General features: G+C 48.9%; 1 protein-coding gene across 5 annotated transcripts in view; it reads left to right on the top strand.

Moving 5' to 3' along the window:
• The window catches only part of Mylk (myosin light chain kinase), a 255,320-nt gene that overhangs the window by 181,921 nt on the left and 60,128 nt on the right, over positions 1-13,271 (top strand). For all 5 annotated transcript variants that reach the window (XM_052159226.1, XM_052159227.1, XM_052159225.1 and 2 more), the window contains one exon: positions 8,359-8,445. In XM_052159226.1, the coding sequence (XP_052015186.1) occupies positions 8,359-8,445 (87 nt within the window). The remainder of the gene's footprint in view (positions 1-8,358; positions 8,446-13,271) is intronic.

Here is a 13,271-nt window from a genome sequence, read left to right as displayed (position 1 = left end):
AAGTGGCAGTAAGACAGCAGAGAGAAGGGAAGAGAAGCAGGAGACAGACCAGACCACTTAGGACTGTGGAGCTCTCCAACTCAGGAAGAAGCAAGACCCAGCAGGAAGCGTGCCTCTGTGTCTCTGTCCTCCCCACCCCCTATGAGGAATGTGGAATTCCAGCCTGGGAATAGAACAAGCCCCTATGGTTTAGACTAACTCCCTCGTTCTGATCTCTCCTCATCATGACTGACAGCATTAGAAGTCAGTTCTACCAGGACTCCCCGTGTGCCAGGCAAAGGCTTTTCCTCTGAGCTATATTCCTAGCTGCAACACCTATTATTTTATGAAGGAGAAAAACTGAGGCTGTTCAGAAAATAAAGGCAGTCTATAGGAGGCTTTCTGGTCTCATAGTGCCTGAGCCAGGGCAAAACCTGCAGAACTTGCAATCCAGTGCCTTTTTTTTTCTTTTTGTATTTTTATACTTCCCTGGAAATATCTAAAAAGGTAGTATTGGGAAAACAGTTTCTTGCCTTTGAAATGCCTGCTTAACAGCCATCAGTAACATGTCAAACCTGGTGTCCAAATAAGGCGTCTGGAAGAACAACTCTGTTGTTGTCCGGGCTCCTGTGGGTGAACTCTTCAGTCCTGAAATCCTAACCTGTTTTATAGCCCTCTCGCGAGATGGGGAGGCTTTGTCCTTACTCTGGCTTTCATAACACTACTTCCTGGTCACCAAGCAGAGGTCCAGGGGTACAAAATAAATCAGAGAAAAGATAGGGTGCCTTCTAAAGGAAAGTGTCTTTTCAACACGCACAATTGCAGAGAAAATTAAATAGTTGCTAGCCAGGATATGCTAACAGGGTATGGGTGCCCTGGAGTTTCTAGGAATGACTTCTGAGGAAGTAGATTTGCTGGGTCAAGGTTCATGGTCAGTTTGATGCATGCTGTGAAGCTCCTGCTTGATCCTCTGTGCCTGTGCCTCTTCCCACCTGCCTGTGGCTGCCCCGTGTCCAAGTGGTTCCTTCCTGAAACCTGGGCCCATTCCTAAGTGGTCGGCCTGCTAATGAGGTTATCTGCTTTGGCTACTCCTGGCCTCTTGAGCTCCTATTTACACAGAGAATTGCAGACAAGAGAGTAATTTGTTCCCCTTATCTGGATAGTGTCAACACCTTTTCCAGATTTGTTTGCTAAGCGTAATTCCCTTTTCCGTTTCATGATATATTTAAGAGGTCTTGTTTGGTGTGAGTTTTATTTGGGGGGTTCATTCATTCTGCAACCTAAAAGGCTTTCTTTGCTCAGGAGTTGTGCCCAAAGACTCTTTGCTGTCTCTTCTGACCTCAGTGATGTCTATCAGTTAATGCCAGGCCCTTCAAAGTCAGAATTTGACTCCTGGCTACAAGTTAGGAGCTGGGTCTTTGAAAAACTGGGGAGACATCAGCTGAGGTAACAGAGATGACTCAGTTAATTGGACTTGTTCTGGTTTGTTTGCAGAAAGGAAAAGGGACAGCCCTCCCCCTCCCCCAGTCTCCATTGCCTTTGCTGATGTACTTGAGATGTATCCATGTCATCTATTGGATGAACTTCTTGCCACACTTAGCTCTATTTCCCCACCAAGAGCCACGGCCAGGCAAAGCGAAGGACCTTGGGCGCCTCAACAGCTCCTTTGTCTTACGTCACCTTTCTGCCTCCTCTGGGTCCGTGTGCTTGCCAAGCTGAGTAACCTCCTGTCTTGTGCCCCTCACTCAGTGATCTCAGTGGATCCATCCTTTTACCATCAAAGTCAGATGTAGAGGACTGGGTGGGGCGGGAGCATCTTTCTAAAAGGCGGGATCCATGGTTTCGGTCAAATTCTCAAAAAGAATCGGTGTGCACCACCTTGGATTCTGAGCAGTGGGGAGGCAGAGGACCACAAGTTCATGACAAGCATGGGAGACTGTCTCAACAAAGAAATGAAGATAAGGAAAAGAAGGAAGGGAGGGAGGGAGGGAAGAAAAGAGGGAGGGAGGGAGGGAGGGAGGGAGGGAGAGAGAGAGAGAAAACCCGTTTGTGCTTAGGGGTAGCTAGCTGTGGTTGAATTTTTGTTTTGTTTTGTTTTTTTTGGATTTGGTTTTTCGAGACAGAGTTTCTCTGTGTAACCCTGGCTATCCTGGAACTCACTCTGTAGACCAGGCTGGCCTTGAACTCAGAAATCCGCCTGCCTCTGCCTCCCAGAGTGCTGGGATTACAGGTGTGTGCCACCACCGCCCAGCTGGTTGAATTTTTATTAGTGGGCTCACTAGTCCATCTACTGTAGCCTGACCTCTGGGTAGAACCAGTCCCACATCCCTCCAAGCAGACAGTGAGGTCCCTCTCTACTGTGCAGACTTCAAGATGGCTCTCCCGCTGTCACTCAGCATGGCTGGCCATGCTCCTGAAAGCCACTCTCCCTCACTCAGCCTGCGTCCAATACCATTAAGACTATATCTGTGGTCACTATGGGGATGCATTCAGGATCTCACCAACAGGGACCCATCGGGCTCACTGGGCCTCTGTATCCTTTTTACTCTCTTCTTTCTCCTCTTCTTTCTCTTCCCCCTCTTCCTTCTGTTTTGTAGTTGTTGTTGAAGACATGGTTTCTCTGTGTAGCCCTGGCTGTTCTGCAACTTCCTCTGTAGACCAGACTAGCCTCAAACTCAGATCCTCCTGCCTCTGCTGCCAGAGTGCCAGGATTAAAGGCGTGTGCCACCACTGCTTGGCAATTATCCTGTTTCTTATAAGGCAGGAGGGGCAACCTATAGGAGGCAGCATGTCTGCCTATTAACAGCACTTCTTGGGTCGTTTGGACTCAGGTCATGTGTGCCCTTTCTTAATTGTGCTCACATAACCTTCCAAACTCAGCAGAAGGGTACTAAGCTTATAAAAGGTAGAACTTGTCAAAAAAAAACAAAAAAAAAAAACAAAAAAAACAAAAAACAAAAAACAACAACTCACCCACAGGGAAAGCAGCTGACTTAATACCTGCTGTGGCCAGAGACTTTTGTACTTCATCTTTTCAGTTTCTGCAGAAGGTACAAGCTACCTTTCCCAATGAACATTGCAAAGCTAACTGATAAGCACTAGCCCAGCCTGAAGCCCTGCCCAGTAAGTTACAATGTACATTGTCCTGATAGAGCTCATGGGGCCTTCCAGACCTTTCCATAGGCTGGTTCTGGCCAAGGAATTATCATGTCAAGACACTTCTGAGAGACCTTGACCCTCCATTATTGCTAGCCCTCTGCTGGCAAGTTCTTTCTACTCAAGGAACTAAGTTACCAAGTCCTACCATTCTCTCCCAACTCTGGCCTCTCATTTTCAGGTACCCTAGCCAAGGCATTCAGCCTTAGCTTGGGGAGAGCAGGGCTCCACAGACACAAAAGATGATACATGTTTGTGAAGAGGGAGCATGTATCTATGGCATCCATACCATCATTCATTCATTCAGCAAATGTTTAGGTGTGCACTCTGCCAGATACAGCTCAAGCTGCTGGTATTGCTGAGTGTGAGCAGAAAATGTTCCTGCTCCCAGGATGTGTGTGTGTGTGTGTGTGTGTGTGTGTGTGTGTGTGTGTGCTCACACATGCACTTAATACCCTGGGATATGATGGCGCAGGGTCTACAGCTTCAGGAAAGGGTTGCTGAGGACTTCTGGTTGAGTGAACATTTGAACAGAGGGCTGTAAAAGGTGAGGGACGGAGCTCTTGAAGTAAGAGAAGAGAGGAGAAGGAAAACGTAGCAGAAAGGCACAGTGGGGCAGAGCTTGTAGGCGGTGTGGGAGGAAGAAGCAGGACAGTGAGCCAAGTACCAGGTGTGGAAGGCCAGGAACCAGGGCAGAGGAGGCCAGGGACCACCACCAACCCACACACAGAGCGTGCCTTGGGATTCCATGAGTTCCTTTAGCAGATGCGACCATAGATAAGACCACAGTCTTATCTAAGATGGGACACAGCACTGAGAAGTGCAGGCAGCTCAGAGATCTGCAAGGGAGAGCAGGATGAAGGGCCTTGAGAAAAGACAGTGCTGTCCAGAGTCTGATAACCTGGGGCCAAAGGATCAGGGTCCTGAGAAGAAAAGAGTAACCAACTGATTGCCTCAGCCTGGTCACTAGCCATTGGGAAGAGCAGTGTAGAGATGTTAGTGACCTTGACAAGAGGGATTCAGGGGAGTGACAGTAATGTCAGCCTCATTTCATGCACATGGACCAGGTCGAGTCACCACAGGTCACCCTGACAAGCTGGGTGAGAATGTAAGCCGAGCACTTACTCCCGGCCACTGTGGTCAACTGGGTGTTGCTGAGCAGAGTTGTACCTGCTTGGTCCGAGTCCTGCCATGATCCTTTATCCTCCCTTGGTTTTCGGGTTATTCTTTAACCCCTCACATGCCGCTAGTTAGGAGTAGGTTTAAACTGAGTCAAACTGCTGTCGTTGTAGCTCTAAAAACATTTCAGTAGCCTGAGACCAGAGGATTGTGTTGAGTTTAAGACTGCCCTAGACTGTGTGGCAAGTTCCAGCCAACCTGGGCTACAGGATGAGAGTCGGTCTCCAAAAGAAGGAAAGAAAGGGGTGTAGAGAATGGGAGAGAGGGGGTAGAAAGGAAGGAATTTAAAGAATCTAAATATTGATGAGTGTTATGAGTGTTATGGTCTGGCCTCTGTGAACACATGAAGGACAGGCACAGAGAGATGCATACATGGAATAAATACCTAATAAAATGTCACCCATTATTTTGATTTTTTATTACACAGTATTATTTATTTGAGGCCTGGAGGCATGTTGTAGATTGTGTGTAGCTAAGAGGACTGTTTGCAGGAATCAGTTCTTTTCCACCATGCGGGTCCCATGGATTGAACTCAGGTACTGCAGCTTGAAGGCAAGTGCCTTTACCCACTTTGGAGGGATTTTGCTGGCTTGCCCCCTGGTGTTTGCTGCACATTTCTCCTTTACTCTAGTCATGAGCCATTGTCTTCCTAACTAGGAAGGCTCTCTTCTCATAGGCTCATCCAGGGGCTCATCAATGCTACTAAACAACAGAGCCAGAAAAAGAACTCGCATCTCCCCAACTGGAACTCTGTGTGCTGGTGTGCTGCCTTAGGTGAGAGATGAGGCATCTCAGCAGGTGTGGGAGCCCCGCCCCCTGCTTCGCCCTGCTTGAGGCCCTTGAGGTTCAGACCTTCTCCCAGAAGCTTCCCAAAGCCTCCTTCTCCCTTGTCTAGGGTCAGAGTCCGGGGACCTACCCTCTTTCTGAGAAACCAAAACCAAAACCAAAGAAAGGAAGAAAGGAAGAAAGGAAGAAAGGAAGAAAGGAAGGAAGAAAGAAAGAAAGAGAGAGAGAGAGAGAGAGAGAGAGAGAGAGAGAGAGAGAGAAAGAAAGAGAAAGGAAAAGAAAAAGGAAAGGAAAGGAAAGGAAAGGAAAGGAAAGGAAAGGAAAGGAAAGGAAAGGAAAGGAAAGAAAACCTATCCCAGGGGGCCTGAGTCCAGAGCTAGCCCAGCAGTGAAAGGGTGGAAGGGGTGAGGCACTGTCCATGTAAGGGAAAGTCTGCTGGTCTCTTTAGGAACCCCCACTTTTCCACACCTCCGTCTTCTACCCCCATACATTTTTAGGGGCATAACCAGGCCAGCAAAGTACTCCAGCCCTGGGGCCCAGATCTAGAAATAAAATCCAGTTTCATCACAAAATGATTAAAATAGACAGAAAATACAAGCTGCTCTTAAACTTTTATTACTATTATTTTTATCCCCTGGGCAGCGTGTAAGCAGAAAGCTGCTTTTGATTAAGCATGTGGTCCTCCCCACTCCTTCTTCCCTGTGGTTCTCACAGTGGCCCACCAGCTCACTATCCCTAGCTGGGCCCCATGCTGCGTGAATAGCCCCCACGGTACTGACACTTTAGGGGGTGCTGCCCTCCCCACCCCCCCAATCCTGGGCTTCTGGGTTTGGGAATGCCTGGTTTGGAAGGGAAACTTGAGCCCTTTCTTCAGGGCCTGATGGGAAGATAAGTTGCGGTGTGTGGAGCTTCTCAGATCCAGTCCAGTGTGTACTGCAGGCTGAGTGCTTACAGCTCCAGTGAACCTCAGCTGGTAGTAGTGCTCTCTGGGGTCAGAGGATGCTAAAGCCCATCAGTAGAAGGTGAGGGACCATGGTTAACAAAAAGAATGAGTTCATTTAGGTAAGTAGTGCTTTTGATCTCTCCAAAATGCCACCTGTGCCTTGCCTTCTCTGGCCTTTAGGCTGCAGTGAGCTAGAAAAAGTTTGCTTTCTACTGCTACCGGAAGCAGAGATGGTGTAAATGACTTGCCCAAGTTCTCAAGGGTGCCTGTGACAAAGAATGAGAACTTTCCCGTTTCTTGGTCCCAACTTGCACCAAAATAGCATCCAACAGGACCCACAAGGAACGGTGTCCCAGGCTGGCCCCCCGTTCCCCCTTTCAGAAGCCAGAGAACTGGGCCTCGCACCTTGGCTTGCCTGTGCCTCGGCTTACTATCAGAAAAGGCACTGTGATCCTTCTTTCCCAGACTCCTCTCTGCTCCGGAACTTATTGGGAGGAATAAAAAAGAACTCTGAATCAGGAATTCAATACTACATATACACTATCATTCACCCCTTTTCCTGGGAAGGGGAAAACAAGCACAGACATTTCTGAATGCTCCTTTCTTTAAAGTCCTGGGGTTCTTTCTGTTCCATGTGTGCACACAGTGAACAGCAACTTGGGATCTTGTCAGTTCCATGTGACAGGAAGCCTGAACTCACTATCTGGGGTTCCTTTTCTCTTATGGAGGGAGTAGGGCACAGTCACACAGTAGGGGACAGGGTATCAAGGTTATCAAGTGCTGTTTAAAAGGACCCCTTCTATCTCTGTTCTGTTACCCCTCACCTCATCTTCATAAACCACTAGAAAGTCCTCATTCACCCCAAACAGAATCATTCCTGTAGGTGTGTGTGTGTGTGTGTGTGTGTGTGTGTGTGTGTGTGTGACTTTGGGTCATCTTCAACACTTCAACAGGGAACTGACCTTAATATCCCTCAGTTGCCACCCAGCTGAGCAGGCTGTGCCCACAGTCTCTGTCAGTGGATTACCCAGCTCATAGAGCGAACAGGCATGGAGTAGAGGAAGTCCAACTGGTGGTGAGCTTCAGAAATAAGACTTAAGTAGAAGGGGCTGTGTAGGCAGGACGCAGATATCATTTAGAAGAAATGTAACCAGGAAAGCGGGTAAAGTGCACCCTTGCCCAACCCTTGCCATCCATGTTTGTAGTACCACTCCTCACAGGGAACCCAGTCTAGACAAGACCAGCTGAGGCTGCCCATCCTGGAGGCAAGGACAGCCTGTTAGCCCTTCTTGAGCCAAGCCACAGGAATGTGGCCAGAGCCCTGGCTGGAAAATCCCCTCCTCCCTCTGAACTTCCTCCTTGGGAGCCGGAAATGAAGGATGAGGACAGGAAGGGCTTAGGGGGAGGTGCCCTCCATCCTCTCCCCAAAGAGTTGTAAAAACACTGCCTGTTGACTGCCATTCAGCCAGCAGCTTCCTATCTAAGTTCTGAGTGCTTTCCCTACCGAGTTCCAGTCTCACTGGAACCCAGGGCTTTCTGCCCAGTTCCACCCAGCCTGCAGGGCCATTCTCCTTTGTCCACAAGAGACCCCTCGCCCAATATTGGACCCACCCCAGCATTGTCTGAGCTTTACCTTAACATGGAAGAAGGAACTTGCTGCCCAGCATCAGTCAATGGCCACCGCATGGATTCGTAGGCCTGCCTTGAGGAGGTGCCACAAAAGCCCCTGAAGGAGTCCCAGCCTCAGTCTTAGAGACTCTGACAGTGGCTTGCTCTGAAGCCTTTGTCTGGCTAGGCCTGACCCAGTGCAAAGGCAAGCCTTAGAAATCAAAGGCCACAAACACCTTTCAGTCCTTGAGTCAAGAAGGAGGGACCCAGTCTTCTCTTCCCTCAGTGTGAGGCCTTTACATTTGCAGAGAGACAGAGAACATTTAAACAAGAGAATCAAAGCCCAGTGTGGCCAAGGAGAGCAAAGGGAATTGAGGGCCTAGTCCTGCTAAGTGGCCTTGGTCCTGGCAGTCTCTGGTGCTACAGCTGGGAGCAGTAATTAGCTCCCTAGCCTGGCCCTCCATCCTGCCAGCGACTGTTCTAGCCGCCTGATTTATCCTGCCCATTCAGCAGGCTCTCCTTCTTTGGTGTTCCCCTGGAGGAAGGGCAGGATGCAGGCGCCACTCGGCGGGCACAGAGGGCCTCTGAGTGGAATGTAGGGTGGGTGGGCCAACTAGGGTCAAGGTAGGGTTCTGCCTGAGGTGCCTCCTCTCCTCAGTTCCTTAGACAGCTACTGACTGATGTTTATGTTCCTTTTCTTGTTCCAGATGCTCAGACCAGTGAGAACACCAAGGCCCCGGAGATGAAATCCCGGAGACCCAAGAGCTCTCTTCCCCCTGTGCTAGGAACAGAGAGTAAGTGCTGCTTGCTGGGATTCACCATACAAAGGCAGAGGGTGGGAGAGCCCCGGCCTCCTGGTCACCAGCTCTGTCCTCAACTCCTTGAGGACAAGCTTCTGCCCCTCCCCCAGAGTGCCCTGTGTCCTCCTGATTACTTAGCCAAACTACCTTTCCTCAAACCCCTGCCAGTCTCTCTTCACCCCATCTGCAGCCTGAGGATGTTACATGTGTTCTTCAACTTCCTAACCACGGCCCTCAACACCTCCCATGTCACTTTTGGTTGTCACTTAAACCCCTGTAGGAACTGTCTCTCTAAGTTGATTCTGTCCTGTCAAGGGAGCCTTCCTAAATTGTTACTCTGCCCTATAACATCATCGGGAATGTCCTAAGGTTCTTAGTGCCCAGAAACTCCCACAAGTGAGCCTCTCATGTGTCCCTGGCAGGGACACACCTACCTATTTGTGTGCACAGGGGCAGTCCCCTGACTGCCACCTCTCTCCATCACAGCTGTACTGGGCTCCTCACTGAGCTCTGGGGAGCTCCATTTCCTTTCCCTCACTCTTATCTCCATGGACAACTTTCTGGTAAATTCCCCCTAAGTCACCTCAGTAACTCTCCAGAGAGAAAGTGTACAGCTGTAACCCAAATGGGCATGGCTACCTCCCTCCTTCTTGATCGGGGTTTTCCCCATGAACAACCTCCTAATAGACAGGGTACTTAGGGTAAATGCTGCCTTCAGACCTACAAAAGTGCAATTTTAAAAAAAAGAACTATTTCAAGATAGTATTTGAATTGCATATTAATTTATTCATCTTTATACCAGAGCAGTTATAAAACATACCCTACATAATCCAAATATAATACCTATCAAATAAAATTATATGATATATCAAATAAAATTATATAATGATAGACACAAAAGTACCTAAAGTCCTCAAAAGCCGTAATGCAGCCCTGTCTTTTGCTGTAATTATTAGTGTGATTTTATTAGCAGAACTTCTTTCTGACATCCCCAGTTTTTATAGGGCACAGAGTTGCTTGGACATCCCCTGAACACTCTAAGTTTTAAAATAAACAGAAAGCCAGGCATGATGCACACTTGCAGTCTCAGTATTTGAGAAGCTAAGGGGAGGCCAGCCTGGGCTGCATAGTGAGTTCTATGCTAATCTGGGATTCAGAGTAAAACTCAAAAAAAGTAAGTTTAAGAAAAAACAAACAACAACAAAACCAGAAGAGAAGCTCTCACTTCTGCTAGTGGAGGGCAGTGCTGGGCCTCACTGTTGGGAAGTTCACGTTCCTTTCTCTTACAAGGCGGGTGTTTCCTGGCTGCTTTATTCTTTTCTTTGTAAAAAGCAGTGCTTTTGCCTTGCTGGTGCTGAGTTCTTGGAACACAGCTCATCAGCCTGAGGGGTCAGAGGTCCTCAGCCTTTATGGAGGGGTAGCCAAAGTGAATTTATAATTTCTCCTAGATGTTTACACAAAGTGAGACCCACTCAGACAGCAGAGGAGTCACAACTGCTCAGAGCAGACTTTAATAAGCTGTTAAGAGCCCAGGCACAGCCGTCGGGACCTGGGAGCAGTAAGTTAGGAGTGTTACTCTCCAAAACTGTTGTCTGGGCCTTGCTGTGCTACCTATGGGGAGACATGAGCAGAGGAGATGATGCTCTTAGAACAACAGGGATGTGCCTCGGCTACTCACCTGACAGGGACAGGGGTCCAGCCACCTCCCGTCTTCAGGTCTGGAACATCCTTTTAGGCCTGTGCAATCTCGAGGAAGGTGAAGCAGGGTCAGAGCAGAACTTTGGAGGAGAAAAACAAGTGCCTCAGGGCTGGGAGACAAAGCAGACCCAGCTCTGGGCACTTTGCCCTGCAGAGCAGAGTCCTTGGAAAAACCCCAGCCAAGTTGTCAACATCACCCTGGCAGCTATAGCTGCGAATTAGAGTCACCTGGAGAACTTGGAAACCACCAGGCCCAGGCTGCCCCCAGACCAATGAAACAGAAACTCTAGGGTGGCAGCTGGATTTCCATGTTTTGTTTATGCCCTAGATCATCCCAGTGTGTGGCCACGCTAAAAATCAGCCTTTTAGTGGGAACTAGCCTTGCTGTCCATGCTTGGAGAACAAGAAGGGGTTGAGAACAGAAGAGGGTTTGCCTGCTTCCCTGTGAAGCATGCAGAGTCACCTTACTCTAGTGCCTGGAGAACAAGACACCTTGCAGAGACAGCCTTAATCAGGGAGAGCAGGGCTGGCAGGAAGTGTTTGGACTCTACAGAAAACAGTCACCGCAGCCCTGGGGTGGTGACTCCACCCACCTGTCTGCAAGGGATGCATCATTCCTCTGTGGTTCGTGATGGACAGCTCACCCCGTGCACACTGATGGCCCCTTTGCCTCCCTCTGCTGGCTGGACCACTCAGTCCCTACCCCCCTAAGCCTCTTGTCACTCTGCGTTAGGTTAGGCTCTGGTTGCCCCTCCACGTGTGTTTTGCACCTCACGGGCCTGAGAGACACCACCACCTTGGAGCCTTTTAGCAATATGGCTGCCCAGGGTCAGGAAGTGAAGGAGATGTCTTTTAGGTCTGTGTCCCCAGTTATTTTATCCTTTGAGGATAGTTTTTTGTTCAGTCATTGCTCAAGTTATATGTGCATGTATTCTCATTTGAGCATCTTAAAACCTGTAGGAACATGCTAAGTACAATGTGAAAATCCTCTTCTCTCTCATATTTCATTCATACATTTGCTTTTTCCTGTCCACTTCATATGTGTGGGAATGCACACAAACACCTCAGCGTCAAGGGCTTTTCCTCCTTGCTGAAGCAGACTCACACACGAGTCTGTATGCCCCCATCAGATGCCATTTCTGTTAGCTTTATTTTCCTCTTTCCCAGACATATTGTATTCCAGGAGTGGTATGTCTCTGGACTGTGTGGTATTGTCAAAACTGAGAAGTACCTAATTTAAGTAGGAAATCCATCCTTCTCGAGGAAAGGGAAAGTGACTCGTCTGTCAACAGAGTATAGCCAGACCCCTCTCTGTGAACCCACCTGTCCCCAGGTGATTTATTCTTTTGAGCCAGCTGTTGGGTGTAGGAGTGGACAGCGTTGGCCACACTTGCCTGGGAGCCCTCAAGCCTCACTGTAGCACGAGGTCGAAGCCAGGCATCCACCCCCAGCCCTCCATGACAAAAGTGCTCCTTAACCTGCCAGTCAGCTGAGTCCCAAGCCACAAACATGGCAGGAAGCTTGGGAGGGATCGAGGTGAGGATAAACTCAGAACCAGGCTTTGAAAGAGGGAGAGGAATGCAGTTTATGTGGCTTGAGGAGGAATGATAACATTGGCAGGGGAGAAGAGGCAGGCGGGAGCTTGGGGGAGAAACGGCACAGATGCCGGAGGGAATGTTGGGAGGACAGCTGAGTCAAACAAAGCGCCGTGCTGAGTGCCCGCACAGTGCACAGACCTCGTGTCAGAAGTGCCTGCTGTGTGACACTGGCCAAACCTCCACTGTCTCATAAACACTTGTTGCTCCCATTTTATCGAAAAGCAAAACCGAGCCCTAGAGATGAAGCATCTGCCAAGCATCTCCTCACTGGTAAGGAACAGGACTGTGGTGGCCTCTCTTCCCACCACACCCCTTGCACCTTGCTGTGGACTTGGCTTTGCTCCATGTTGTCCACAGAAACAGGATGATAACAGTTCTTTGCCCAGCCCAAAGGAACAACACAAAGAGGTGGGGTAGCAGAGGTGTCAGGACCGTCGGATCCTGGAAAGAGACAAAGGAAAGGCACCGATGTGTCCCTGGATCCCGAGACCTGTCAGTGTGTTTGCCATGTGCCTCTCAGTGGGACTTTTAAAATAGCCATTTAATACCATTTCACAGTTCTAGAGAGACATGAGAAGAGCGCAAAGAACTCTGTATTCCCTTTACATTGCATCCCGGGGTTTTTATTCTCTCTGTATATATTTACATTTTTTTCATTTAGATAGATATCATTTAACATCTTCTCATTGTGTATTTCCTACCAATATAACCTCAGTGTAATTGTTGGAAAGTTGACATTGAACCATATTGCTCAACATTGCTAGCTAATTGGTACAACCTACCCTCCCATTTTTGTCATTTAACCCAAATTGTCCTTTATGTTTATTTTCTCTTCTTGGTAAGAATCTAGTGTCATTATCCCCGGAATACTTTACCTATTCTTCCTTGAGATAAGACAGGGAAGGCGTTCACAGGCCCAGAGAAGAGCCCTACAGTCTCTGCTGGAGCTGAGTTAGCCACTGAGGGACAGGAACACCGCCGCGACCCTGCGTGTGTCCAGAAGCCGGCTTACTGTGGCTGCTTCCAAGGAATTGCTCAGACATGGGGCATAGCAAGAAAGCCTTAGGGAAGTCTTGGTTGTCCCACTAATTAAACACGTAGCTTCCTCAAAGTCCTCGGCCCTTTTAGAACGTGTTGTATTAACATCTAGTGGACACTTTCCGTGCCTGGTCTCAAACCTTGTCCTGCCATGACAGCAGGCCGCTGGTGAAGAGTCAGGGTGAAGCACCTGTATGCAGAGGCATCTGAAGCCGTGGGAGCAAAGCTGGGGGTTACACAGGAGCACCTGCAGAGAAAGTGGCTGGAGCCGGAAGCCCCACTTTGGGGTGCTCCTTCTGGAGGGGCTCTCTATAGCCAGTGTAATTCTTGGGAGTTTTCTGTAGAGGAAGGCACGCATATTACTTGGCTGAAGGATGGATTCCTAGGGCTTAAAAGACAGCTTTAGAAAATATAAGTTAAAAAGAGAGTAGCGCACAGGTGAAGGAATCAGCAGGCCACAGACTCGGGGTCTGAGCAGGAGACAGA

This window comes from Apodemus sylvaticus, chromosome 15, assembly GCF_947179515.1.
Source record: "Apodemus sylvaticus chromosome 15, mApoSyl1.1, whole genome shotgun sequence".
Taxonomy (NCBI): Eukaryota; Metazoa; Chordata; class Mammalia; order Rodentia; family Muridae; genus Apodemus; species Apodemus sylvaticus.
This window is presented reverse-complemented; position numbering and strand designations above follow the sequence as displayed.